Genomic DNA, 26,222 nt, shown 5'->3' with positions numbered 1-26,222 from the left:
GTAGAGCAGCGAGCCGTTCTTAAACTGGTACGGCCATTCGACCACCAGCGCCGCCTTGCTGAAGGTACTGGGCCCGCTGTTCAGGAGCTGAGGGCACGATTGATCTCTTTATTGATTATTGCTTTAAACTATAATGTGGTGAGCCACTGTGTGGTTCCTGTTGTCTGTTATTCCTGCCTGTGAAGAACGTGAGCTTTTACAGACTGATCATAAAGACAGCCGTGATTCTGAAAGTGAAATATCAAGTCTTTGATAGGATGCAACTCAAAAACCTTCGTTACAAACAGACTTAAACTCTGCAAATGTCCAGTGTGGATCATGGACATGGATCAGGCTTCACACAGCAGCTGCAACCCTGATACAACCCTGATCCTGATCCTGATCCGGCTCAGGACACCCTGACATCTAGCATGTACAGATACACACTCATATATCTGTATGTACTGTGTGTGTGTGTGTGTGTGTGTGTGTGTGTGTGTGTGTGTGTGTACCTCGTAGACGTGAACTATTTGTGGTCCAATGTCGTCTCCAACCACAGGAGGCTCTTTAGGTTTCCATTTGGCGATGGGAAGCAGCACCTGGCTGGGAGACGACGTCCTGGGAACACACACACACACACACACACACACACACTGTAAACACAATACTGACATATTTTCACAGACAGTTGCTATTTACACACAGCAACATGGTCCTTCATGTGTTTGAGTCTCCTGATGAATGAAGTCCAGTCTTCTCTCTCTGTTAGCTCTGGTTCTGGTCTCCTCCACCTCCTGAGGGAAACATCTGGCTCTGTAGCTGCTAAATGCTGCACTATGTTCAGCAGCTGGTCTCTGACTGAGTCTGTCTGCTGTCTGTGAACCAGAACAGATAGACCAGGAGCTGAGAGTGAACCAGGACAGATAAACCAGGAGCCGAGAGAGAACCAGAACAGATAGACCAGGAGCTGAGAGTGAACCAGGACAGATAAACCAGGGGCCGAGAGAGAACCAGGACAGATAAACCAGGAGCCGAGAGAGAACCAGGACAGATAAACCAGGAGCCGAGAGTGAACCAGGACAGATAAACCAGGAGCCGAGAGTGAACCAGGACAGATAAACCAGGAGCCGAGAGAGAACCAGGACAGATAAACCAGGAGCCGAGAGTGAACCAGGACAGATAGACCAGGAGCTGAGAGTCACTGTAAAGACTCAGCTGATGATTCACGATCAGAAACACCAAAACATACAACTAGTCATGTGATCCATTGTTAATATAAAAATATAGATTATAGCCGCTTTAAGGCTTTAATGATACCATACCTTTAAATTAAACTTACTTATATTCATAAAACGTTTGGAACAAAATGTTCAGTTATACAGTACGTTAAAGTGTGTGTGTGTGTGTGTGTGTGTGTGTGTGTGTGTTTTACCCTCTGATGGAGACTTTAGCGAGGATAGCCAGCTTGGTGATGCTGGAGACTCGAGGACTGGTGTTGTTGAACTGGTTAGAGCTGAAACACAAACAGAATTTATCTTCACACATGAAAATGTCTGAACTACAAGTGAGAACAGAAACGTTCAGAAGACGGATGTGAGGGTGTTTTGCTGCTATGCTAGAAGCAGCCACAGGGTGGCGCTGCTGCCTTCGACCTGACAAAGGTCACATTCAGTCATGACTTCTTCTCAGAGTCAACTTCATGTATCCAGAGATGCTTCACTTTGTTAAAATAGATGTTTGAAGCTTCTGGACTGTTTGAAAAGTCTGAATGAACAGAAGGAAACAGCTTAAGCATTCAGCAAAACCTGTAGAAATCTAACAACTCCTGAAACCTGAAGAAGCCTGAGCTTCAGGCTGAGACCAGCTGAGACCTGTCATTAACATAACTTCACTTTCTCCCCCTCCCTCGTCTGTGAGCTGCTTCCTCACAGAGTTTTTGTCATTGAAATGAGCGTCAGGAGAACAGCAGCTCTCTGTAATGAATGCTGATGTGAAGCCTGGACCTGTTCCAGACTCTCTGTTCCCTCTGAGGCCTGAAGCTCGCAGGCGCGTTCAGTTGAGCTTGTAATTTACATACTCAGCTCTGATTGGACAGGTGTCGCTACACAAGCGCACAATGAAGTGGTTCATTTCCCAGCGACGTGTTGTTTTTAAGTCTCAGTAGCTCCTTAACCTTTATATTTTAAATATTTGTTCACATTAACGCAGCTGAATCAGCTGTTAGCAGCTCCTGTCTGCAGCGTCCTCATGGATGTGCAGACAACTATCACTGATCACTGTGAGCCTGAAGGAAACAGGAGGATTCGCAGGCAAGTTCTGCAGTTCGAAGGAGCGTCTTTTTCCATGATTTCTAATCAGATTTATGGAAAAGGAAAGTGAATCTAAACATCTTCATCAGTATCATGTCTGTGTGTTCCTGACGTCACTCGGGCTCGATAGGTTGGTGCGAGTGGAACAAGACTGTACCTGACCATCTGCAGGTCAAACTTGACTGAGGTGTCCTCCTCCGACAGCTGGTGCACGCTGAACCGCAACTCTGCCAGCACCTGGCCAATCACAGCACAGGACCAATCAGAAAGCAGGAGGAGACAGTAAAGAGCATCATGTTGAGTTGGAAAAGTGTGTGATGTACAGTATGCAGGGTGTGCTTCTGACACACTCTCATGGTGCAAAGAACTGGATCCTGTTTGACTGGTGTTTATAAGCAGAAATGAAGGTTACATGTAGAGGCATATATTTCCTGCATCGTAGAAAATGATTGGCCACCTCTGATGTTGAGCAGCTGCCTGTCAGCGTTTCATTATCAGTGTTTACTAATCAGAAACATTCACACACAAACACGTCAGAGGAGCTCCTGAATGCAGCATGAGGAGGAGGAGGACTGCCATGTGACGGCAGTTAGTGATCACTGACCTTGGTTCCTCCCTTCATGGGGTTTCCCAGGTCACACACCACCATCTTGGTCTGGTTCTCTTTCTTGTAAGCGCAGGACAGCCTGCTGAGGGTCTGTAACACACAACACATCTCAGTTTTATCCAACACCTGAGGACAAAACTGGGCTGTTTGTTAGAGAACAAGGTTTCCCTGCTGATCTAGATCTAAAGTGAATTGAGATCCTGGTTCTTCCTGGGAATTGTTGCCAAAATCTGCTCCTGTTTTCTGGGAAAAGTTTCTTTCTTTTTTAGCGTGAGTGTTTGTGACGTGTTCTCTGCTGCAGCTTTATTCTGAGTTTGAGATGCTGTTATTACGGAGATACCAGCTGAGTGCGTAAATATTGTTTAGAATCATTCCAGCGTGGCCAACACCCACGTTCAGACTCTGCCTCACCGCCCAAACTAATCTCACCCCAAATAAGAGGAAGACAAAGGCACTGTGAGCTGCAGAGCGGCACAAAGAACCACTGAACATCAGGCGCTGGTCCATGAACACTACAGGAGCTGCAACAAGCTTCAGTCGACAGAACACCTTTCATGTAGCTTCAGGTCTATTACACCTTAAAATGTGCGTGAAATTGAACTCTGAATGCAGATAAAGGCTAAAGATGAAGAGTCTTTAAGTGGTTACATGAATGAGTCTTAATAACTGAATGTAAAGCAGGCTTCACGTCGGTACTGATGTTCTGTTTGTAGAATCACGCGTCTACTTAGAGAGTCCTTCATGTTCCCGAGCTGTAGGGGATCACCTGACTGCGGACGACCCCGGTGAAGTCGGCCTGCTGTGGGGGGTAGACGTGGAGCTCGGCCTCGTAGGCTCCCTCCCCCTGATTCTCAGCGCTGATCTCCAGAGTCAGAGCGTTATCATCGCCGATGTAGATCTGCTGACGGTCGCTGCGGCAACGGAAAGAACAACAACACGCACTAAATAAAGTGTTTCAGCCTGATTCACCTTCCTGATTCAAGAAAATAGAAAGGAATGCAATTTGTTGGCATTTACGTTAATAGAGGTGAATATTATAAGTTTCTCTGTTCACTGCGTTCATTACAACGTCACCCTGTTTATAAGCAGTTTCCCACCTCTTCACTGACAGCTTCAGGTCCGGTTTACAGATGTTGTCGTCTCCACAGTCCAAGAGGATGTGAGCCTGGGGGGAGGAAGAGTAAAGAAGGAAAGGGGAGGGAAAAACAAAAGAAAGAAACAAAAAAAAGAAGAAATGAAAACTAAGTACAAAAGCCACACAAAAATCATCATGATACAACAGAGCCGTCATCACGAAGACATCCGAAAACATCCATCAGCTCCTTCAGTGTGAGTGCTGACAGGTCGACACAGTGGTGGTACCTGCTTGGTGACGTTGGTCGGGGCGGACATGTCCAGGATGGGCAGCAGTCCAGTTTGGTCTGCAGCCCGCTGGTAGTCCAGACTGTACTCCATCGCCACGGAGATGGGAGTGATCTTATCCCGAAACTCCCGGTTGTCCTGGGAGACAGACAGAGACGTAAACACACTTCAACTCTGATTCTGAGGAGGTTAAACGTTGTGGTTCAGATGTAGCTGCAGACGCTCTCATCAGTCAGGTCTGCATGTTGGAAGGATTGTAAACTGCATTTCTATCATACACAATCTGTTGTTAATGCTACAACATGCTAACCCCCCATTGCACAGGCACAGGTTCATCATGTTGGAGCTCAGAGTTTCTTCTTCCTCACCCTCAGGAAGACGTTCTGCTCCTCGCAGGCCGGGGCTTTGCCGTTGGACACCGTCATGTTCTTTGAGTACTGAAAGGTCCGACTGTGCAGGAAGAGGACGCGTTTAGTCGCCTCCTTCTGCTTCAGGCGGTCCAACATGAGGTCCACGCGGAAATCTGGAGGGAGACCAATCAGAGAGCTGAGAACTGTCGCCAGACAACAAGCAGTGAACTTCATGTGTTTCACTTACTGAGAGTAGCTGGAGCTCCACGTCCGCTGGCCTTCAGACAGTACTTCACCTTAAAACTGGAAAACACACACAGAGTGAGCTGGAGACCTCTTCCAGGACAGAGGCAGACGATCAGATTAGACTATAGCACTTCTCTACTCTCAGATCTGCTGGTAGCTGAATGTGAATGTTCTTTGGACAGAACCAGGCTAGTTGCCTGCCACTGTTTCCTGTCTTTATGCTAAGCTAAGCTAACTGTCTCATGGCTGGGGACAGATGCATCTCATCTCATGTTCAACCGATGGAACATGACACTGTTGACAGTTACCTCATTAACTATGTGGCTTAATGTTTACACTCTGCAGGAACCCCGACAGTAAAACACTTTGTTAACTTCTGTTTGAGACAAATAAATCAAATCAAAATGTGACAAAACTGCAGCAGGAGCAGACCGACCCAGGCAGCAAGAGATTTACAGTCTTCAGCAGCCCTGCGTCGGACCTGTGTCGGCCCTGTTGGCCCTGTTGGCCCTGCGTCGGACCTGTGTCCGACCTGTGTCGGCCCTGCGTCGGACCTGTCGGCCCTGTGTCGGCCCTGCGTCGGACCTGTGTCCGACCTGCGTCGGACCTGTCGGCTCTGTGTCGGACCTGTGTCGGACCTGTGTCGGACCTGTGTCGGACCTGTGTCGGACTTGTCGGACCTGTCGGACCTGTGTCGGACCTGTCGGACCTGTGTCGGACCTGTGTCGGACCTGTCGGCACAGGTCTCAGTCCACAGAGACTTGTCGGCTCTGTGTCCGACCTGTCGGCCCTGTGTCCGACCTGTGTCGGCCCTGTGTCCGACCTGTGTCGGCCCTGTGTCGGACTTGTCGGCTCTGTGTCGGACTTGTCGGACCTGTCGGACCTGTCGGCTCTGTGTCGGCATTGCAAACAGCATGTTTTAATGCCAACACTGAAAAAAAATCATCTGAAATATAAAAAACTATAAAAATGAAAGTCTTAATGTAAAGGGCCTCTCAGCACTGCAGGTCTATCGCTCGCTGCAACAGCTCAAGTTTTCCATTTCAGTTGGAATGATTTGTCTAAAACAGCGGTTCACTTTAACAGCCACAGTTTACTGTCAGAGCGTCCAGCAGCTCACCTGGTACCTGTTCAGGAAAATGTCTCAGTTATGTCTTCATTTCAGACAATATTGCAAATTCAATCATCCACAGTGAAGATGGGTGTGTCTGTTTATGTTGGAAGATTCTGGCGAGGGCGTAAAAAGAAAAGTAAAAAGAAACGATGAGGCGCTCAGTGACATTTGACAGATTCATTAAATAAAAGTAAACTCACCAGGACACAAGTGTTTCTGTACCAGGAAGTTTGCAGGTCTTCTCCTCTGGGTTGATGATCTGAGGCGTCATGTCTAACGTGGCGTTCACACTGATCACTGGACGAGCTCTGACACAGACAGACAGACAGACAGACAGACAGACAGACACAGTGTTGTTAACATTCACTATGAATCACACGGTTCAATTCATCAAAGTTTGATTTCACTTTTTTAAAATCTTGCTGCTTGAACACAAAAGATGAGAACGCTTCCAAGGAAGAAATACTAACCTGGTTACTGTTTACCAGTACCAAAACTTATTACTATATAAACTTATTCTTTTGGAAACTACAATTCCCATACTGCTTTCGGAGATTAACAATATGCGTATCATGTCTGTGTGTTCAGATTTGACTCTGAAGGATTGTGTAAAAGGTTCATGTAGATTTAGTGTACACCTCCAGGAATAAAGTAAATGAATTAGCAGGAGAACAGGACTCTGAAGGGGTTAAATGTGTCCTGACAGCAGCTGTAAAGTCAGTAGGAGAGAACAGCAGCTCTTTGATATCAGAGGTGGCCTCGCTCATTAAACTCCTCACAGACACACAGCAGGGGTACACACACACACACACACACACACACACACACACACACACACACACACACACACACACACACACACGCAGTATGATTACCTGTATAAAACAGCTTTGTCTGCTCCAAACACTCCCACTATTAAATCTGAAAGACAGAGACACATTTATCACAGCAGCAGTTCACGTGATCCCTGTGTGTGTGTGTGTGTGTGTGTGTGTGTGTGTGTGTGTGTACCTGGATATCCATTCTGGTCAATGTCAGTATTTCCAGTAATGGAGTATCCGAAGCTAGCAGGCATGTAGCTGGATGCCCATTTTCCCTGCAGGACCTGAGAGACGAGACACAGTCATGAGTCAACTCACAACGAGCGAGAGGAAAATGTGTGATGTGTTTTTGTAGTATAGAGCTTCCTTCATGTTCCTACACTCCATCTGAGCAGACCAGCTCCATCTGCTGAGGAACATCATGTGATACGATCAACAGCTACTGAATGGAGACAGACTGTAAAAACTACATTTACAGGCATCGCCAGGAATACAGTGTGGACACGCTGACGTCAGCATGCTAACATGCTCACAATGACAATGCTAACACGTTGATGTTTAGCATGCTAACATTAGCTACTCAGCAGTAAACACAGAGTCCTGCTGAAGCTGATGAATGTCATTGAAAAGTCAGAGGATCACCAAAGTTATTACAGTTCATCCTGAGGGGACCATGAAGGTCTGAACCACATCTCATCACAATCCATCCAGCAGCTGATGAGATGTTTCAGTCTGGACCTCAAATGTCAACCTCATGGAGGCGCTAGAGGAAATGGATCATCAAAGTCTTTAAGATTCTTCCTCTGAGGAACGTGAACACCTTCATCCACTGAATATCTGTAGAGACACGTCAGTCTCGACCAAAGGGGTGGAGCTACGTCGCTAATGTGGCTAATGAATAGATGTGGTTTTGATGTGGATTTAGTATTTACCTGCGAAGGCGACGGGTCAGGCCCCTGAGGGCGGCCATTATGGATGTAGACCAAGCCGTGATGGTCGGGGCCTCCATAAGGAGCAGAGATGGCCACATCTGGAGGGGTGACATCAAAGAGACGTGAGGGGAAGCAGGAACTATCGAGGTCAGGGAGGTGTGTGTGTGTGTGTGTGTGTGTGTGTGTGTCTCTTACCGTTGTATCCGTCCATGTCCAGGTCTCCCAGCGCTGCGATAGCAGAGCCGTATCTGGCGTAAACCTCCGACCCTGTCAGCATCTGAGGAGGGTGGAAGGAAAATCCACCATGACCCAGGTACACAGACACCTGGAGAACACACACACACAATCATTGTTATTACTTCAGTAGTGTTTGGTGACACCCTCTGCAGTGAGCAGTGTGTACTGTGTTCAGTCTTCAGTACTGTCAGTGTGTAGGAGGAGGACTCGTCTGGCTTCAGAGTATCCTCCCTCCTCTGACTGTGCAGTTCAGTCACATCTGACCAAGTTTAAATATCACTTTTGCTTTCTTATCTGCATCTCTGCTTCCTCTGGAGGGAGCGCAGAGAAGAAAGATGTGTGAGTTAGTGTATGTTTGGATCTAAATCTATTCAGTAACGATTAGATTAGTGCATCACAAACTTTAGTAACTGAATAACTGTACTTTTTGCAAAGCAGTGTGTGTGTGTGCGTGTGTGTGTGTGTGTGTGTGTGTGTGTGCGAGTGTGTGTGTGTGTGTGTGCGTGTGTGTGTGTGCGTGTGCGTGTGTGTGTGTGTGCGTGTGTGTTTCCTACCTGTCCCACCTCCCTCAGTTTTCCATCCGACCCTCTGTCCATGAAGAGAGGAGCTCCAACCAACAGATCTACCAAACTGACAGACAGACAGACAGACAGACGGAGGTGAAGCTCTTGTGACATCTGGAATGATCTTTAAAGGTTCTAGGTTCTAGGTTCTCTGGATGTCTGGGCGTCTCTCTCAGTTAGTGTTTTCATCATTTCTCACACTTCTCACATGCTGAATGTGTTTCCTGCCTCATAAAACAGCTGTAAAGTGTTTGTTTTCAGTTGTTTCACACCGGCGTTGTTTACCTCCACTCCTCCTGTTTTTAATTGGCAGCGTTTCCTGACACATTACTGCCACCAGCGGGTACCACACTGCAGGCGTGTTACTAATCGTTTGATATTAAAATGGACTCAGAGGTCATGAAGTCCTTCCTCAGTTCCCAGTAATTACTAACTACTTTCTAACTAGTGATTCACTAAATCAGGTTGCACCATTAAAACTAAGAAATGTCTCAGCTAGTAAAGACTAGTGTTGTGTAAATCTGTTGCTAGGAAACATATGTAGTGCTGTCCAATCAGGAGCAATAAACTATGTAAACAGGAAGTCGCTGCAGCATCACAAGCTAGCATAACTTCCAAAACCGACATTTTTAGAGGTTAAAAGATCGTTCTTAGTAAATGTTTCTGTCTGCAGACGTGGAGACGCCGGTGTGCTTCAGAGTGAGTAGTATTCAGTTTAGAATGAAATGTCTGATTATGCTAAGCTAACTGATGTTGTGTTATTTTAGTGAAATGTGATTTAAAGTTGTTCTCCACATTACCTCTCTGAGTCTAATCAGATGTGTCAGACTCACCCGTCCTTATTAACATCAGTAGCAGCGACAGAATGTCCAAAGTAGGCGGCCATCTACAGGACAGAGAGGACAACATTATTCATCTCTACACACTGTGGGACAGCTGAGATGCTGTGTGGTAAATACAGTTCCTCCCCCACATCCCCACGAGGAGGAGCGAGAGAGGGAGGGAGGCGAGGAGCCACGTTAGCACCGACTCAATCGGCTGTTTTGTGACCTCCTGGTGGAGATCCTTCAGGAGGAGCAGCAAAGCTTCACAACATCTTTAAAATTCATCGTTAAAATTCTTGCTGAGAAATATCCATCGTCTCTGGGCTGACGTGTTGACTTTGAGGTCACGTCTTTGGCGGTTTGACTTGTACAACATCATGAGTTTTCCAAACCACAAAAGGAGCCGATTCAAAAAAGTCAGAGGCTAACATGAGACGGACATGACGTCAGAGGAGAGAGAGAAACGATTGAGACGGAAAGATTAATGTCTTTTTAGAGAGAGGACGGAAACCAAAAGCCTGGTGAACAGAGAGTGACCCTGTTCATGTCTGTAACGTGTCTTTATGTTGACGTGTTTGAACTTCCTGCCTCGTGCACGTCCTGCAGCTTTTCATCCTGTTTCTAATTGGACATGTTGTGTCTTTTATTGTTGTTTTAATGGCACAGTTACAGTGATGTTGATCAATGTGCAACGTCTCATAATACAGAGACAGAGAAATATTAAAAGACAGCTGTGAGGTGACAGAGCTTCAAAGGGAGGGGGGGGTGGGGGGTGGTGGCAGGAAACAGATAAAAGAGAGGCTCAGAGGGCGAGTTATGGAGGACGGACAGGAAAGTGAAGAGGAACTCTGTCATTAACTCTGCCTCAGCCCCTCCCCCCCCGCCCCGCCTGACTCTCCAGACCTCTTCCTGGTCCAGGTCTTTACAAATGAAAGAGACCAGGTTACAGTTTGGTATCAGTGCTACACTCTGCTAACATTAGTCTGTGTGTGATGGCAGATGATGTGTTATGACGTTATTAAATCCAAACGCTGGTTCTTTAGAGAACACGTGTGTGCTCGAGTCCAGCCTTTTTTGTTCCACCAACAAACTATTTTAGAATCACGACTGTGTCCTTGGGGACAGGACAGGGGGTCTGTCGGTGGCCTCGTGCAGATACAGGACTCTGGGGGTGTGGTTTGATCAGATTTCATGATACATATCTGTGCTGTCCTGCAGCTCACCTGCGTTCCTGTGAAGTTGATCATGGACTCCATGTTGAGGCCGTTGAAGATGTTCACCTAAAACATCAAACACAAGACGTCAGCTGAGCGTCACACAAACAGATCTTCACTACATGAACTGTCCGACGCTGCTGTTAACGCTGACCAGGAGGTCGAACACGGGACATCACTGTGTGTGTGTAACACTTACATAACCCAGTGCCTTCTCTCCGCGAGGTACTCCAGTCACGTAATCTATGGAGGTGAGAAAACACTTGGAAACATAACTCTGACTAGTTTTCATTATCAATTAATCTATTAAATATCTTTTCAATTCATCAATTAATCGTTTGGTCTCGAAAATGCCATAAACTTGTGGAACTTGTCCATCGATGTCATTAGACGCCTTGTTTTATAAACTTTTCACTTTCCTGTGATGATTCCAAACAGGGTACTGGAATCATCAAATGCATTTTTGATTGAAAAATTATTATTATTAATTGATTATCAAAATAGTTGCAGATTAATCTTCTGTTGATGACTAATCAATGAATCTCCTAGTCCTAATAATGAGAATAAAACTGCTGCATGTAAATAATTCTTGTCTATACTGCAGACCTGGTGAGTTATTGATGCAGTCTTACCTTCCTTTCCGTCATCGTTGAAGTCTCCGACTGTCACAGAGTAACCTGGTGAACACAGAGACTCAGTGAGACTACAAAGAGCTTCTGATTCTAATAACCGAGTCCTTCTTCCGAAATGGAGCCGAACTCGTCTCGTTCAAAGTTCAGTCACTGTCCTCCCAAAACACTATTAAGGACACGTTGACAGCATTTTAACCTGGATGACTGACTGTGACCTCACTCGGACTTCTTCACGTCACAGTTAAATGAAGTAAAATGTCTGACGGATGGAGACTGAGAGATCTTTGGTAACCAACTGAAACAACAACCAGGAAGGAGACCACTGAGGGAAACATGTCCATGTTCAAAGTTTACGCTGTCTGGACAGTGTGTGTGTGTGGTTACCTAGGTAACTGTCGTCGTACTGAGCGCTGGCCGACTTGGTGGCGAGGGTGTTTCCGTACGGGGTGACGTACTTTTTGTCAAACCGAGCAAAAATCTCAGAGACGTCATCAGAAATCAGCTGACCTGAAGAGAGAGGAGGAGAACGTTAGAGAACAAGGAGAGAACAAGGACAGAACAAGGACAGAACAAAGAGAGAACAAAGAGAGAACAAGGAGAGAACAGACGAGAGAACAAGGAGAGAACAAGGAGAGAACAGACGAGAGAACAAGGAGAGAACAAGGAGAGAACAAGGAGAGAACAAGGAGAGAACAGACGAGAGAACAAGGAGAGAACAAGGAGAGAACAAGGAGAGAACAAGGAGAGAACAGACGAGAGAACAAGGAGAGAACAAGGAGAGAACAAGGAGAGAACAGACGAGAGAACAAGGAGAGAACAAGGAGAGAACAAGGAGAGAACAGACGAGAGAACAAGGAGAGAACAAGGAGAGAACAGATGAGAGAACAAGGAGAGAACAAGGAGAGAACAGATGAGAGAACAAGGAGAGAACAAGGAGAGAACAAGGAGGGAAGAGAGGAGAGAACAAAGAGAGAACAAGGAGAGAACAAGGAGGGAACAAGGAGGGAAGAGAGGAGAGAACAAAGAGAGAACAAGGAGAGAACAAAGAGAGAACAAAGAGAGAACAAGGAGAGAACAAGGAGAGAACAAAGAGAGAACAAGGAGAGAACAAGGAGAGAACAAAGAGAGAACAAAGAGAGAACAAGGAGAGAACAGAAATGAGCTCCAGAGAATGAGGAGAAAAGAGGACAACAGAAAAGAGGCGGTGGGAGAACAATAGTTATAATAGAGAACAAACAGAGCAGAACATCAGAAACTAAAGAACAGAAACAGAACATATGATTTTACATGAGTTTGTTTACAAGCTGATCCACTTTTGGTTTAGAAAAACACACAACTTGTAATTAAAGGAGCCACACAGTGTTAACAACTGTCTAATCAGGAGCAGAGGTGTGTGTGTGTGTGTGTGTGTGTGTGTGTATGTATGTGTGTGTGTGTGTGTGTGTGTGTGTGTGTGTGTGTGTGTGTGTGTGTGTGTATGTATGTGTGTGTGTGTGTATGTGTGTGTATGTGTGTGTGTGTATGTGTGTGTGTGTGTATCTGTGTACATGTGTGTGTATGTGTGTGTGTGTATGTGTGTACATGTGTGTGTGTGGTTGGTTGTGTAATTGTGAGTGTTGACTCAACAGGAAACAGTAATTAGGCTAACACGCCCCAGGAGGAGCCTCAGCATACAGAGAGAAAACATGTGTGTGACTGACTCAGCGTTCAGGATATATTCTGGGTCACACCCTCTACTGTCAGACGACTAGACAAACACTGATTACAACACACACACACACACACACACACACACACACCCTCTGAACCCTCACCTGCCTGGACTTTACCTGCTTATTAAACTCTTAAGGTGTGTGAGGACGAGAGAGAGATTGTAGACTGGTCTGCAGTGTTAGTCCAGTCATAAAGATGGCCGACGCGTCTCCACCACAGACTCTATATCACCCCGTTTTTATAGCATCAAATAACTAATTAAAACCAAACTGATGATAAAACCGCTTGAACAAACATCAGCTGATAAGAACTACCTGAAATGACAGAAACCATGTTGGAAAAAATGTATTTGATGTGTACTTAGATTTTTTGGTTTGACCCATCTGCTAACATGGAGGGGGCGGGGTTATGACATATACTGCAGCCAGCCACCAGGGGGCGATCGAGACGTTTTGGCTTCACTTTGGGGAGCTGTCTTGTCGTCCATCTTTATACACAGTCTCTGGTCATAAGAAAACGCGAGGCTGCTCGCTATGAGCAGAGTCACAACACCACAAATATCATATGACTTTTAGATGGTTTCTCTGCACCACCCCCCTGATCCCCACAGGAGGCCCACAATGACACAACACACCCTGCTCATGCTGATCCAGCAGCAACGAAAACCACCAAAACACACAGCCGAGCTGCCAAACCCAGACCTGGAGCAGGTCATTGGTGACTTTCTTTCTTAGTGATGTCGCTGTCAGACCAGATCTCAGCCTGTGGAGTTTTCTCTTAAACAAATATTCTGTTTACATCCACGTTAACTCGCTTGCAGTCTTCTTCTTCTTCTTCTTCTTCTTCTTCTTCTTCTTCTTTACCGCCACCAACTGTGCATCAGTGGAATAGCATGAATAGCATGAGACGCCACAGAGGACATCTGCTGAATGTCGGGACAGATGAAGAGGGTCTGCTCTGTCTCTGTGACTTCCTCTAAAGTTCCCTTCAGTTTCAAAGCAGCAACATGACCACACACTCACCCTGCCAGTAGAAGCTGCCCGGTCCTCCCACCACCACTCTGTTGTTCCTCTGAAACCACAAAAACAAAGAGGGAAGTTATGACTTCCACTTCTTATTCGGCCCCTCAGGCTATTCCCAGATGTGTAAAGGGTTAATGATAACACCTCCACCCAGACCCAAACACATGCACTGCTGGTCCAGGATCAAATCGACCACCCATAAGGCTGGTCTCCTACAGAGCCCGACCCCCCACTGCAGCCATGAGACATTCGTACTCCAGCGTCAGTCACACATATATCCTGTATTCTTATGGTGAACATGGTGAACATCATACCTGCTACACATCAGCATCTTAACATTAGTGTGAGCATGTTAACATGTTAGCTTTAGCATTTAGCTCAAAGCAGCTGACATACAACATGCGACTCAGTGAGTTTTAGGCCCAGTTCACACCTGACTTTAACATAACGAGGATCCCTTCAACCTTTTTGTTGAACCAGAAACACGTCGTCTTCCTGCAACAACTCGCCTCTCACAAGACTTCAGAGTGAGACTTCAGTTTCTGGTTAAACAAAAAGGATCTTTCTCTCTGTAGGGATCTTTTCATAATGTTGTCAGACACTTGGAGCAACAATCTGAGCCTGTCGGAGGCAGAAACAAACACTTTTAATGGACGTACTTTGACGGGCGCAGCTGCCCACGTGGATTAAGTTGCAGCCATCGCTGCCCGTTGGCGGGCTGCCGGCTGAGATGATATACTGGACCAAGTCTAAAACTTTGAGTAACTATTACTCATTTAGACCGCAGCATTTGTAAAAAATAGGGCCCTTTAAAGCCTCTAATAATGAATAACAGCCTTTTCTGGGTTCGTCTTGGTCGCCTACCTTCAGGAAGTCGACACTGAAGCCGGCCTGGCAGAAGCCCTGCCCTTCTGGTGAGCTGGCACCTGGACAGAGAAATAAAACAGCAACATTACATCAAATCTCACAGAGACAAAAGAGGACGGATGAGACACCAGAGGAAGGAGACGGAGAGAAGAAAGGAACAGACTTGATCTGCAGGGAGAGTACTCGACCACCGTGTCTCCTTTCTTCAGGTAACACGTTCCCACCGGCTCTCGCTCAGAGACGCCGAAGGTCGACCACTGGTAGAGGGGTGCACAGGCCTGGAACACACACACACACACACACACAGTAACACACACACACACACACACACACACACACACACACACACACACACACACAGTAACACACACACACACACACACACACACACACACACACACACACACACAGTAACACACACACAGTAACACACACACACACACACACACACAGTAACACACACACACACACACACACACACACACACACAGTAACACACACACACACAGTAACACACACACACACACACAGTAACACACAGTAACACACACACACACACACACACACACACACACACACACACACAGTAACACACACACAGTAACACACAGTAACACACACACAGTAACACACACACACACAGTAACACACACACACACACACACACACACAGTAACACACACACACACACACACACACAGTAACACACACACACACACACACACACACACAGTAACACACACACACACACACACAGTAACACACACACACACACACAGTAACACACACACACACACACACACAGTAACACACAGTAACACACACACGCACAGTAACACACACACGCACAGTAACACACAGTAAAACACAGTAACACACACACAGTAACACACAGTAACACACACACACAGTAACACACACACACACAGTAACACACAGTAACACACAGTAACACACACACACACAGTAACACACACACAGTAACACACACACACAGTAAGTTAATGCTCGTTAATTTCATTGTGAGTGTGTGTGTGTGTGTGTGTGTGTGTGAGAGTGTGTGTGTGTGTGAGTGTGTGAGAGAGTGTGTGAGAGTGTGTGTGTGAGAGTGTGTGAGAGTGTGTGTGTGAGAGTGTGTGAGAGTGTGTGTGTGTGTGTTTCTTACCAGGATGTGTTCTCCATCAGATCGTACTGAGGCACCGAACCACTGCTTGGATTTAAACTCCATCTGAGCTCCTTCTGCATTCGTCCTGTCGTCTGTAAAGACAGAGCGACAGAGACAGAGAGAGAAAGACAGAGAGACAGACAGAGAGACAGAGAAAGAGACAGAGAGAGAGAGAGAGACAGACTTATTAGAGTTATTATTAGAGTTAGAGTTATTACGAAACACTGTTTATTTTATATCATAAATGCATCCTGAGAGCTCAGTAAACACGAGCAGGGCTGCTACTAAAGATTATTATCATTAGAAACAGACTTATCATAAGACTTCACACTGCACACCAACACATGTTGAACAAGTTGCTCTGTTTACTTTTGTAAATATAATTTCTCAAACAAATATTCTGAGACATTTCTGCATTCTTTCATCACACGTTCCTGACTGAAATTACTGCCATACGTAATTCAAGACACATTTATCTCTAAAACGACATAATTTAATAAAAAGGAGTCCCCTTCACAGTTACAGTATGATTTATCATTTTAATCTTGTCGTTGAATGCTTGGATGTAACTGTGGTTAAATATCAAATATATAAAAGGTGTTTTATATTTGACTTCAGAAGCAGAACATGGAAAACTTAAAAAGTCATATCAAAGGCATGAACTACATTATTATTATTAATTCTTATTCATTATCAATATATATGTAATTCTTTCAGATTTTGTTGAATTATTTCCAATGTGTGTCATATTAATACTTGAGGTCACAAATGACTAATTTGAGGAAAAAGGAGAAGTAATTTGAGGGCAGATCTTCATGTTTCAGTTTCCAATGAGTCAGATCAGACATGTGATCAACAGTACTGCACAATGTACACAATGTACACGACGCACATATACTGTGTACACTGTGTATGTGTCCCAATACGTGCAGCCAAGCTGAGGAGTCGCTCACCGCGAGGCAGCGATGAGCAGCAGATGCATATTTAAGGCTGGTTTGTTGAACGCAGACAGCGAGGACATGTTGGGGATTTTCTCCTCCTGTTGGGAAACTCCAGCCTGATGACAAACGTTGGCTCTCTGATTATTAGAACTGTGTTTGACTGTTAAACAGGCTGCGGGACTGGTTCCCATCAGACACTGTTTTAGCCCTGATCTGTAATCAGGGTGCTCCTGATGCCAGCCAGCCATGATGCCGAGTGTTTGTGCCAGCTAGTTGCCATCACAACGGCACTGTAACCACGGCGACTGACTCTTTGTCTCTCTGCTTTTTGTTTGTCAATGGAGGACTTCAATGAGTGTGTGTCAGCAGTGTTCACAGCTCAGATGAGATGCGTTCATGGTCTTGGCCAGTTGTGATGAAGTACATGTAACAACCGGCCTGAGGGTGGTGTCACAAAAAGGTGTAGCTGCTATCACAGGTATTTACTGCAGCATGTTGTGATATGATACAACAGCATGCTCAGAGATGCGACAGGCGCTTTCATACAGTTTAAACATGTGGAGCATCAGTCAGATGAAGTGCTGGCCGAGCACAGGGAGATGTGAGAGATACAGTCTTTACGCAGCTAGCATGACAACAGCATCACAGCTCCAGCATACACACAGCCACATGCTAACACGCTAACACGCTAACCGCACACACACTTCACATGAACTGGAGTTTAAGACCAATCAGACGAGGCAACACATCCACATGTTACCTGAAACTCACAGTGATCTGCTCTTTGCTGTTCAAGCTTCCACATCCCATATTTTCAAAGAATGCTAGAGGATACTACACAGTGTAGTGTGTACAGTGACACGTACAATCAAGCATTAAGTGTTTTCATCATTAATTTATTTATTGCTTTTCTGATCAATTGTTCAACAAAATAAAGAAATAATGAAAAATATCTAATATAAGTTTTTCAAGTGCCCTCTTAGAAAAAAAGATATTCAACTAACAACATTAAGCCGTTTCTTCACATCCATTAATTACTCATCACATGTTAAACGGCTGCGTCCGTCACACAGGTGCTTTCAGCAGAGACGTCCGCCACAGCGAAACACCTGAACAACACACAAACAGCTACATCTCTTCTTCTACGCCCTCTTTTCAGCTGGAAAACATCCCGACATTATCTGACCAAATCAATACAAATATAGGTCAATGACAACAGAGACAGTTAGAGAGGACAGAAAGCTTTGCTGGGCAGCTAATGTCATCGTTTAGGAAAAGCTCCGTTTACCTCGACACACTGAAACACCGAGACTCCGGAGCAGCTCACTTTTTGGGGAGAGAAAATGTTGTTTTAGTCTTTAACATTCAACAGAATAGACATGAAAGAAGTTATAATCACTGAGTGATGCTGGACTTGTCATGATACAGTCGGCCTCAGTCATATTTATATCTTCCTCTTCCTCTCTCTTCTATGTATTCCTGGACGAGTCACACTGGAAGAACAGAAACATCCAGCAGGAACAAAAGCTTGTGGTGCATCATGGTTAGACAGCCAGAATACACACTCACACTCACACACACACACACACACACACACTCACACACACACACACACACACACACACACACACACACACACACACACACACACACACACACACACACACTCACACTCACAGAAGAATTCCAGTTAATTCTGTTCTGTGGTCCAGTAAAGCTTTGGCCAGCAATCACGCAAGTCAGATCAACAACAAAGGAATGTATTGTGGGAGGAAAACACACACACACACACACTGTAGGCCGCTCACTAACAGCATCACAGCCAGCGGGACAACATGAGTGCACAGTGTTGGTCTCTATCAGAGCCTGCAGGGTCCCGGTGTGTCGACATCCTGCAGGAACGTGTCGACTTCAGGAGATCCTCTGAGACAGATTCGCCTTTTATGGGCGAAACAGGCCTGAACACACAGCACGACGGCAAAGATTCGAGCTTACTGCAGATATATCGCTGTGTGTATGTCGAGTGTAAACTAGCTCTGAAGTGACAGTTTGTCCACCAGAGAGGGCTGACAATCTGATCTGTACACTGTAAAACATCAGAACCAACAAAACACCAAAACAGCTCTGACAGATCGTATCAAGACAAGCTGATATAACGTGTTCTCACGTCTTCACTCCCAAATACCGATATATATCTGCCTCAAACATCTGCACAGTAACCCACTTCAATATTTACAACAACAACACAGTTACACACACACACCAGATATGAGAAGTTTACAGTGGACTAGTGAGACCACTGACTCGGGCTCGAGGTCCCAGACTAGCTCTTGAATCTGTTGAAGAGGTCTGAAGGGTTTTCTCAGACTCTTCGTCGTGACATCAGGTGAAAACAGAGGTTGTCGACTGCTTGGCAGATGATTCAGTCTCTTTCTCCAGTTCAGACTTCAGGAGACTCGTTTTCACTTGTCAGGAATTTATTTCCCCCAAAACACGTTCAGAAGCCTGATCAGAACTATAATATCACCCCCCTCTTTCAAAAGTAAATTCCAGTGAAAAATGTTGTCTTGTATTCAGGGCAGCGTGGTTCATCTGCTGGAGAAGAAGCATGCACGGTTGTTCCCTTTGTTTTATTAATCTTTCCTGTGGTCTTTGTGCTCACATATCAACCAAAACCAACCAAACTTCCCATCATCTACAACCGCTTATCCTGTAGATAATAGACGGGGGGGCTGGAGCCGATCCCAGCTAACACTGGCTCCACGTGACCTCCAGTGTGCGTCTGCAAATGATGAATAAAGTTACTTGAACTTGAATGTTGAAGGTTACTTATGCAGAGAGACAGAGATTAAATTCACGTCTTGTTCTCTGTAATAAATCTATGATCACAAACTTCTTCCAGAGAAAATAAAATCAGTTTAATAAACTATGAAAAACTGAGAGAGTTTAATTCCTACTTTCATGGCTGAGGTCTCCACACAGAATAACAACACACACACAAACACACAGTCTCCTTCTGCTTTCCTGTTTCCTACTTCTCTTAAATGTTCTCTCCCTTTAGTTCAAAAGAAATCAGCATGAGTTTAAGACCTTTAATAAGATGCATTTCTGTTACTTCTTCACCTGTAGCACAACGCAGGAGGAAGTGCTGCTTGTGTTCTGAATCTTTACACGTTTGAACACCACAAAAAATAAAAGTCACTGCATCTTCATCAGCGGGGCATCAATCAGTTCCTCCATGAGTCTGTATGAGACACCTGGCTTGTTTCTGCTCTGCCTCGGAGACTTTAGGTTTTGGTCTTTGTACTCAACTTACACTCTGACACCTCCTGTTACCGTTAAATGAGAAGTAAGTCATCTAAGTTAGACAGCTGGACGTCGCTCTGCCATGTGTGCAGTCATCAGTGGTTTCAATAGAGGCTCAGATGTGTTTTGAAACAACGCCTCCACACACTCTGTTCCAGCAGCTGATTATCTCACTTAAATCTTTATCGTGATGCAACGCTGTCCACACCCACTGTGACCGAGAGACGCTGACAAACCAGCAATAACAACACTGCCAGTAGTAACCTGGTGCACGCTGTTAACTAACGTACCACTGCTGTCAGAGGTCAGGCTAACGTTAGCAGCTCTGTCCTGCTCTTTATTGGATTTGAGGAAGTTTAGAGTCCAGCTAACGTTACCTGAGACAGTTTGTCCAACTCTGTTTGTCCTGACAGGCATGAAAGGACACAATGATCTGACCTTTTATAGTTTAAGTAACTCGCTCTACACAGCAATACAAACTGTTTGTTTATCTCCATGTCTTCGACATGGATCATCAGCTGATGACCTTTCACCTGGGACCTGTTAGCTTTAGCCTGTTAGCATGATAGCATGTTTGTAGCCACTAAGTTCATATTAAAGACCCTTTTACGGGCTTCTCTGAGACATTAAAGTCATTCAGCCTGAGACGTGTTTTCAACTAAAGCTAACACTTAGCTAGCAATGGTCCCGGCTAGACATAGAGCTACTGCTGTTTCTGTTTACTTTTGTCTAAAATCAGAACTCATTGTTTCTAGTTCATCTGCCACTATCATCACTAAACACTTACTGATGTTACAACATATGTTAATCTACTAAATAAATTCAACTGAAAAACAACAAGAAGTGTCTCTGAGCCTCATGTTGCTTATTCATGTCAACTAAATGTCTCAGTGAAGACGTTTTATAGGTTTCTGTGGTTTCATCGTCACAGCCAAAGGAAATATTCAGAATGTCTGCTCACGAGTTTACACCAACTTTGGGATTCACTAGAAACTAAAATGAAGTTCTGAAGTTAGATTGAGGATTTTCTGGCAGCTGTTCACACAGCAGCAGTGGGAACAAGCAGCAAGTCAGGTTGTATTGAGAGTCGGATCAAATTAGCTCTAAATGTGGATGGAGACTTGACTTTGGACAGTTAATGAGCCAACAGGTTGATGACATCAACACTTTCTGTCAAAAACACAATATTAACAAGTTATAAATGTGACTGTTAATATCTGTAGGCCTCTGCTCCGGCCTCCTCTCAGTGTTATAAATTATAAATTGTATGATTATCAACCCTGCTGGAAAGAGCTGTTTGCCAACACAAGACAAAGAACAGGAGGTTGTCTACACACACCGTCCAAGGACGAGTCCACACACCTCCTGCTCCAGGACACATTCCTGTATGTGTCTCGACATGAGACTCATTATCCCATCAGCTACTCACTGTTACTGCAGACTGAAAGGGACCAAGTGGCTCTCAGTGACTGTTGTTGCTACTTCTTAGTTTCTCCTTTATGATTGACATCAGCCTCACTGTGTACTGTTCACTCTCCTGCAGTCGTATCACAGACGGATGAAGTTGCTGCTAATGCTAACACAACATGTACTACCGCTGCTGCTTCACATTAAAACTAATCAGATGAAACTTGTGGCCAAGTTCAGTGTCAACAAGAATGCGGATTATGTCTCCGTTCCCTGCAGAGACCTCACACTTCAAGTCTAGAGAAACGTCTGTTTGTAGTCTGGTTGGTGGACATTCAGACAGTAATCACAGACAGAGAGCTGCTGAGGCAGTAGATCCATTCAGTCTGTCGGGGGTAAAAGGGTTAATGCAGGGAAACAGGGCCTGAATCTCAGGGTATATGAGGTGACTGTAGACAGCTCAACGTGAAGAAGGCAGCAGCCAAAGCTGAAAGACATAAAGGAGAGTTTTTGGTACCCGAGCTGTCGAACTGCAGCCGCTGGCAGGCAGCGCTCCGCCAGGGGCAGCTGTACACCGCCCCCCTCTCCACAACACTGCTGGAGGACGACGCGTTGGCCCGAGGAGCTCCAATCAGAACATCTGACCTGAGGAGAGGAGAGAGGGGGAGACAGGGGGGAGGAGGAGAGGGGAGATGAGAAGAGTTTGATCACACCTACAGTGTACAGGCTCTGTCGTGCCATATGAGGATGTTGATTATAGTACCGCATCAATGTTATGTGTATAAATGTGCTGCGTCGTGATATTAATTACGGTGCAGTGTGGACACATTTACATCATGACTGTGTTCAGCAGCAGCAGAGTCACAGACTCACATCAACAAACGCAGGAGCTAAACAACGCAGGGCGGTCAGCAGAAAGCTGAACCAGGGTCAGCTGTTGCTGTAACGCACGAACATGATGTCATCTGTCAAGAAGCTGCGATGGCTGATCAAACACATGCACACTCACAAGAGGCGCTGGAGGATCAAGTCAGTGGGATGCATCCTCTGGGGACCATGAATATCTGAACAACATGTCAACAGCTGTAGAGACATTTGAGTCTGGACCAACAAACCGCAGCTAACATGACTAAAAACATAGAAACTTCACTGCTGAAACGTTTTAGAGCTGAAGGAAGCGCAGCACAGACTTTTCTTTAAGAGAGCTGAGAAGGTTTTCCGTATCATAGGAAGGCAGCAGGACGACCGTGTGGTACAGAGACACCTCCAGACAGCAGACAGCTGGACAAACTGCATCAAGAATCACAAGCCAGCAGCTGCAGTCGACACCATCAGACTGCTGAAGAGAGGACGCAATATTCTCCATGGCTCCTGTCAGACTGACAAGCACCTGTTCAGCTTTCAAAAGCACCAGGACTGTCTGACACGGCGAGGGCACGTGTACGACAGCACCCCCCCGGGAATGCTTGTTTCTGTTGTCGCAATGACAAGTATTGAATCTTCAATCTTGAAAAGCTTATAGTGAAAATGGCAGCTTTGATCAATCACAGTTAATAAGTCGTTAATAGTTAATGACAACATACAGACAGCAGGAGACTTGTGGACACGTGAGACGAAGTGAGGAACAGTTTCCCTTCCAGAGACTTGAACACGCTTCATGTTGGGTTTCCCTTCATTACTTACTAATAATATAAAAAGTCTTTGTTTGGTTTACTCGCTCGGTGAAACAGGATTTATTTTCCCAACTTGGCTGGACAGCAGAAAGGGCCGCTCAGAGGATTAGAAGAAAAGAACACGTTAACTGTTTCCACCTCCAGAGCCTGACTCGGGTTTATTGATGGATGTGGCTGCTTTACAGAACGGGAGGAGCTGACAGAGTATTTTAAAATACGACTCAGTGTGTTGTTGAGTTCAATAAAAACAGGAAGTGACTTTTCAAACATGGAGTTGAAACTTTCAGGTAGTCGCAGAACTTCATCAGGGCGAACTTCAGGTATTTTATTTCTTCTTCTGCCACTCAGCACACAACGTTATGTGAAACATCAAGACACGTTATGTGAAATGTTGACGGTTGGTTTTCTGTCACTGGAAGATGTCTTTTATTACAAAGCTGTGTCTTGTAATCACGTGGGACGGCCTCAGTGTCTGCCATGTTCACTATAAGAAACTCACTGTAGTTGTGACTGAGATCATTTGTTGCCTGTTTTATTCTCTTTTCGACCCCTCAGCAGGAAGCATCATGACTGAGCCTCAGATGACCTCATACAGTGGAAACATTATATATATAAATATATCATTAATATTATAATAATATATAGTACCTGTCCTCGCGCTGTCCTCACTGAGATGCAGCTTCTTCTTCAACATTATTTCAACATTTTAAACACAAACATGAGCTCAGCGTCACCAAACAAGTCATGTGAAACAGATATCGATCCTAATAAAGTGATGAAGAACTAACAGGACAGAGCCCGAGCTCAGACATCAGCTGTCTCCTCCTCCTCCTCCTCCTCACCATCATCATCATCTGCTCTGCTGAAGTCTTACCTTTGGTTGTTTTGAGGCTTGAAGAAGTCCACCGAGAAGCCGAAGTAGCTCCCCTCCGGTCCGGAGTACACGGACGGTCTGTCCACGTCCAGGTTGAAGGAGCCGCCGCGGTGGAAACTGAGACACAGCAGCACGAGCAGACCGAGAGCCGTCCGTCCTCCCGCCATGGCTGCCGCTGAAGACCTCCGGGGGTTCACCGAGGATGAAGATGATGCGGAGGGTTAGCTAGCCTCCTGCGGTTTGTATCCACCCACAGAGTCACCGTCGTCAGGAGCTCTGCCCCACAGCCGCCAAGTGAACTAACTAACTAGTCGTCACGTAAGCGCTAACTAAACAAACTGCATTTCCGGTTTGTACCGGAGCCGTGAGACAGCGAGCGGAGCGGCAACGGAGAGCCCGGTCCAGTCCGGTTCAGTCCGGCGGGTCGTTAGCTTGTTTTAGCCGATGAACGCAGGAGAAACACGGGAACAAGCCCGGGGAGAGGCCGCGACGGTCGGTGTGTGTCGGTGTGTGTGTGTGTGTGTGTGAACTCAAGTTAAAATCCATTGACGGCGTCCGGTTCATTCCTTTCAAAACAAAAGCATATGGAAGTAGTTTTGGGAGTGTATTGAACTTTTCTAACTTTAGACAGGGCCTGTATTTTAATTTAGGCTGTTTGATATATTTTGATGTTTTAGTTTAATGAAAAAATGGTCGAAACATGTTTATTTCTCTCCACAAACTCCCCCCATGTTGCTAAAACCAACATATTCACAGAGACAGAGGACATGACCTCAGCGGTGACTACAGATCATCTTGCTCCAAAAAATATATCATCGTTACATCTTTACAGACAAATATGACTGTTAATGTGTTAATGTTTTAATTTTGTTTCACGTTGTGCTGGATACCATCTTTGTTTGGATTTGGAAACAGAGGCACAACTTGAGAAATAGTTAATAGTTAAAAGTCTTTTTTATTGTGCAACACAGAACATTTTTTTCTTATACAGATGTTTAGAAGAGTCTAACTGTAATACATTAGAGACACAAAGTGGGGCTGGGGCTAGTTGTTGGTTTTAGCAACACATAGGGGGAGTTAATAATTAAAACATACACATGGTGGTTATTTTACAGGCTGATTCCAGTGTGTTTAGACTCAATATAATCCATTCTGTTATCCATCAAAGATGTCCAGACATTTTTTAGACACAATGTGAGCAGGACTTTCAAGAATGTTGAGAGAGTAGTCTACTGAAGCTGCTTAGTATTAGTATTAGTAATACACATTAACAAGAATGCAACAGTCAATTAAATCTTATTTTCACTCACAATATTAATTACATAAAGCAATTGAGTTCTTGCATTAATAGTTGAACTGTAGTATTTACATACACATGATGAGGACATGACTTTACCATTTACTTAACAATGCCTTTAAATGCATCAATCAATCAGCTGTTCAATTAAAGAACTACATTTAAACTCATTTAACCAGACGACACACATCATGCTTTTATTCTGAAGGTCCTTTTGGTTCCCTGTGTTTTCCGGTCTGTCTGCGTTCAACTTGACGCAGCGGATTCCTGACGCACAACAGGAAGTTCAGTCCGCCGCATCAGTCAGTCAGACAGACAGTCAGTCAGACAGTTAGACAGGGAACACACACCTCTACGAGACAGACAGGCGAGACACTAACAAGGACGTTTTCTTTGGGTTTTATTTAACCCTCCACAGTCATGAGTTGATCCCGGGTCACCTGCTCATAATGATCACCTGTGTGTTTCCATGGAGACTGTGTGTGAGAGGACACTGTTGAGAGGACTGTAGTCCATCTCTAGTATTTTAATGATTAAAAAATAAAAATAAGCATGAAGTAAAAGTCTGTGAGTATAATCAGTAAACTGTCCTTAAAGTCTTCCAGCTGTCAGATGTCCCCTGTGTCTGTCCTGTGTCTGTCCCCCTGTGTCTGTCCTCCTGTGTCTGTCCTCCTGTGTCTGTCCCCCTGTGTCTGTCCTCCTGTCTGTCCTCCTGTGACTGTCCCCCTGTGTCTCTCCCCCTGTGTCTGTCCTCCTGTGTCTGTCCC

General features: G+C 45.2%; 1 protein-coding gene across 2 annotated transcripts in view; it reads right to left on the bottom strand.

Moving 5' to 3' along the window:
• itgav (integrin, alpha V) overlaps positions 1-24,654 on the bottom strand; it is a 29,030-nt gene extending 4,376 nt beyond the window's left edge. Inside the window, exons 1-28 of one of the 2 annotated variants that reach the window (XM_070914061.1) lie at positions 24,159-24,654; positions 22,949-22,950; positions 22,129-22,251; positions 15,958-16,049; positions 14,956-15,070; positions 14,790-14,851; positions 13,926-13,974; positions 11,575-11,697; positions 11,191-11,235; positions 10,758-10,801; positions 10,568-10,624; positions 9,354-9,406; positions 8,512-8,587; positions 7,916-8,045; positions 7,721-7,818; positions 6,979-7,072; positions 6,843-6,888; positions 6,168-6,275; positions 4,855-4,910; positions 4,626-4,780; positions 4,258-4,395; positions 3,993-4,060; positions 3,662-3,806; positions 2,893-2,985; positions 2,446-2,525; positions 1,412-1,492; positions 492-597; positions 1-87 (exon numbers count right to left, since the gene is read on the bottom strand). The exon at positions 1-87 is cut by the window's left edge and continues 72 nt beyond it. In XM_070914061.1, coding sequence (XP_070770162.1) covers positions 1-87; positions 492-597; positions 1,412-1,492; positions 2,446-2,525; positions 2,893-2,985; positions 3,662-3,806; positions 3,993-4,060; positions 4,258-4,395; positions 4,626-4,780; positions 4,855-4,910; positions 6,168-6,275; positions 6,843-6,888; positions 6,979-7,072; positions 7,721-7,818; positions 7,916-8,045; positions 8,512-8,587; positions 9,354-9,406; positions 10,568-10,624; positions 10,758-10,801; positions 11,191-11,235; positions 11,575-11,697; positions 13,926-13,974; positions 14,790-14,851; positions 14,956-15,070; positions 15,958-16,049; positions 22,129-22,251; positions 22,949-22,950; positions 24,159-24,325 — 2,493 coding nt within the window. In that variant the 5' untranslated portion in view covers positions 24,326-24,654. Of the gene's footprint in view, positions 88-491; positions 598-1,411; positions 1,493-2,445; positions 2,526-2,892; positions 2,986-3,661; positions 3,807-3,992; positions 4,061-4,257; positions 4,396-4,625; positions 4,781-4,854; positions 4,911-6,167; positions 6,276-6,842; positions 6,889-6,978; positions 7,073-7,720; positions 7,819-7,915; positions 8,046-8,511; positions 8,588-9,353; positions 9,407-10,567; positions 10,625-10,757; positions 10,802-11,190; positions 11,236-11,574; positions 11,698-13,925; positions 13,975-14,789; positions 14,852-14,955; positions 15,071-15,957; positions 16,050-22,128; positions 22,257-22,948; positions 22,951-24,158 lie in introns of both variants that reach the window. The other variant, XM_070914060.1, reaches the window with a different exon arrangement.
• Positions 24,655-26,222: the final 1,568 nt, after the last annotated feature.

Source organism: Enoplosus armatus, chromosome 11 (genome assembly GCF_043641665.1).
Source record: "Enoplosus armatus isolate fEnoArm2 chromosome 11, fEnoArm2.hap1, whole genome shotgun sequence".
Classification (NCBI taxonomy): Eukaryota; Metazoa; Chordata; class Actinopteri; order Centrarchiformes; family Enoplosidae; genus Enoplosus; species Enoplosus armatus.
The sequence above is the reverse complement of the archived record's forward strand: the minus strand, read 5'-3'. Positions and strand labels throughout refer to the sequence as shown.